The sequence below is a fragment of the Ursus maritimus genome, unplaced genomic scaffold, assembly GCF_017311325.1.
Source record: "Ursus maritimus isolate PB19 unplaced genomic scaffold, ASM1731132v1 scaffold_5, whole genome shotgun sequence".
Lineage (NCBI taxonomy): Eukaryota > Metazoa > Chordata > Mammalia > Carnivora > Ursidae > Ursus > Ursus maritimus.
The window spans coordinates 79266003-79268948 of NW_024426663.1; the positions used below are offsets into that span (position 1 = coordinate 79266003).

At 38.9% G+C, this 2946-nt stretch overlaps 1 protein-coding gene across 1 annotated transcript; it reads left to right on the top strand.

Moving 5' to 3' along the window:
- The first annotated feature begins 1377 nt into the window (after positions 1–1377).
- Positions 1378–2346, top strand: LOC103680645 (vomeronasal type-1 receptor 4-like). The gene has a single exon (XM_008710143.1). It carries the CDS (start codon positions 1378–1380, stop codon positions 2344–2346), a length of 969 nt encoding a protein of 322 aa, XP_008708365.1.
- The last annotated feature ends 600 nt before the right edge of the window (positions 2347–2946 follow it).

Here is a 2946-nt window from a genome sequence, read left to right on the forward strand (position 1 = left end):
TGTGTGTGTGTGTGTGTGTGTGTTTGAGGATTATAGAAGCAGGAAAAAAAATGATGGCATCACATGCTATTGCAGGAAACGATTATAATCCTGGATCAAGGAATGTTAGGTGAAGAGGAGAGATTAGGAGATATCATGGAGAGCAAAGAGATCAATGTTTTGCTAACTCAGGTGTAGTTAAAGTAACTTTGGAGTCAGAGATAATATAAACTAAGCTGGAAATAACAGGTTACAGGAGGATTACATGATTGGAAGTGACACATAATGGATTTAAAAAATTGGCAATGACAGACTCTAGTATGTGGGTTGGAGAGTTTGGGTGAGGTGGGGGAAGGCAGAGGTAGGAGTGTTGGAAGAAAGGAAATCACAAATGTGAGAGAGGCTGAAGATACTGGACAGGTCATTTGTGTGGGTACTAGGATCAGCAAAAATATGACGGAGTTGAATTGGGGAGTTTTACAGTGAGTCAAGTGCTAAAAAGGGGAGTGTTTTGGGGTCAGTAGATTACCTCCAAATGGACAGTGCTGGATGTAGACTGATGACAAGTTGCTTCAAAGCTGGAGTGTTGAAGAATTATCTGAACGTGCTGGGGATCAAAGAAGACATTCCCACCTTCACTGGTGGTGATATAGGGACAGTGGTGAGATAGCTCCCTCTACTTACAGGACATTCAAGAGAATCAGTGACTTTAGTGTAGAATAAAAAGATGAAATGAATTTTCAAAACAGAACTAGAGGATGCAATGTACTGACCCAGGAACTGATGTGATTTCATGTACATTGGAAGGGTCTTGGATTTAGGAAGGTGTGTAGCAGGGTCAGGAATGGCATTTAAGGTGCCAGGTGGTCATGTGCAACTCTGATGTTGAAGTCTTCTCCAGGTGAATGACTATAACAATAAAGTGTGTCATGTACAGTAGAAACGGAATAATATGCATTTAAATATGCAGTAATTTTCTATTATTCATGACAGAAGATGGAAATTCATTCAAATATTTGAGGTGAAGTTCAGAACATACACATAGAACATAAATGGAATCTGTATAAATCTGAAATGTTTTTAATAAACAAAAACAACTTCTTCTGATTACTAAATTTATTTCTTAGAATTACAGTTATGTTTTCATAAAAAGCTTGCTTTATCTCAGCCCACATATTCCTGTGCAGTGACATCAATAATCCTTGATATTTACCTCTGGAACTAATTCTTACTTTCCTGAATGTTGTTACAGAGCATCTGCACAACCTCCTGCTCAGGGTGATCTTACCTCATGGAGTCTCCATATGATCCCATTATTTCCATCAGGCTTACAATCCATTTTGGGTTCCTTTTGAATCTGAGCAAAAGTGTATCAAAGTAAAGAGGCCAACGAATGTGATGGTTTCAAGTGATACTATTTTGGGAGTTTTCGTTCTCTCTCAAATTGGGATTGGTTTTATTGGAAACACATTGCTACTGGTGTTACTCATCAACACCCTCTTAGTCCAGCTACATACAAAGAAGCCTATAGATTTGATATTTATCCATTTGATTTTAGCGAATGTCATGACAATTCTTTTCAGTGGGATTCCAGAAGTAATGAATGCCTTTGGAGTAAGAAATTTTCTAGATGACATTGGTTGCAAGGTAGTGATTTACCTGTACAGAGTCTTCCGGGGTCTTTCCCTTTGCACCACATCTTTCCTGAGTATTGTTCAGGCCATCATTATCACTCCCAGCAACTCTAGGTGGGCATGGCTCAAACCCAAAATCTCCACATACATGTTTCCTGCCTTCTTTTCTTTCTGGATCATCAACATGCTGATCTATATTCCTGTCATCATAAGTGTATTGGCCCCATACAACACCACTGAATTTGACATATTCTATTCTCAGGTATACTGTATTGGGAAGAACCATAATTACATTCGGTCAGCTGTCTTTCGAGTGTGCATGGTCTTACGAGATTTCCTGTGTGTGACCCTCATGGTCTGGACCAGTGTGTACATGGTAAAGCTCCTATTCACACATCGCAAGACAGTCCATGATATCCACAGAACGAGCCTCAGCCTAAGACCCTGTCCTGAAACCAAAGCCACCCACACAATCCTGGCACTCGTGAGCTGCTTTGTTCTCTTTTATTGGAGTAATAGCTTCCTTACCATTTATGTAAGTTATAAATGTAATGTAAAAGGGCTGGAGAACATCACCGTAATTCTCTCCCATTGTTATCCGGCAATCTGTCCTTTTGTACTGACCAAAAATCATAACAAACGATTCTTTCTGAACTGTGTCATTGCAAAGATTAGAAAATCCTCTCAACGCACAATTTCCCTCAACACAGGATGCCCTCACACACTTTTCTGATTCAAAAGGCCTCTATTAGGATATCCCACCCTTAATTTAGGGAAGGTCAAATTGTGAATGAGTGCTAAGAATTATCCTTTTGGGCATCGCTCAAACCACCCAGCTTCATGAACATAGGAGATAAATGGCTACTCTTGTGGAATATAACATATTTGAGATAGTTACACCTGGCTGAGGCAATCTTTTTATTATAATGATTCTCAAAAATGCATTTTAATTTCTTTGCATTACCCTATTTTAAGACATTTTTCCTAATGTGACAGATCTATTGGGTCACTTACAGTAACTACACTTGCTGGATTATGCTAGACAGATCTTCCCTTAGACCAAAAGACTTGATATCTGCACTATTTCATACTTTACACATTGGAGTCAATACATGAGTTCATCATATGTTGTCAGTTCTATCTAGTTTAACCATAAACAGTGATATGTGTAAATATAACCATGTTTCCCTCATCTTATGAGTAACACCCCAATCCCCCCCAAAATTCCTCATATACGTTATGAAGCCCCACTTTACTCCCTATATGAACACCTTCCAACATATTTGCATCACTGGAGGTATTTCTTGAATAGGTCTGTTTTTCAAAGGCATGT

Coding starts and splice junctions, on each gene's coding strand:
- LOC103680645 (XM_008710143.1), top strand. CDS start 1,378: ATGGTTTCAAGTGATACTATTTTGGGAGTTTTCGTTCTCTCTCAAATT.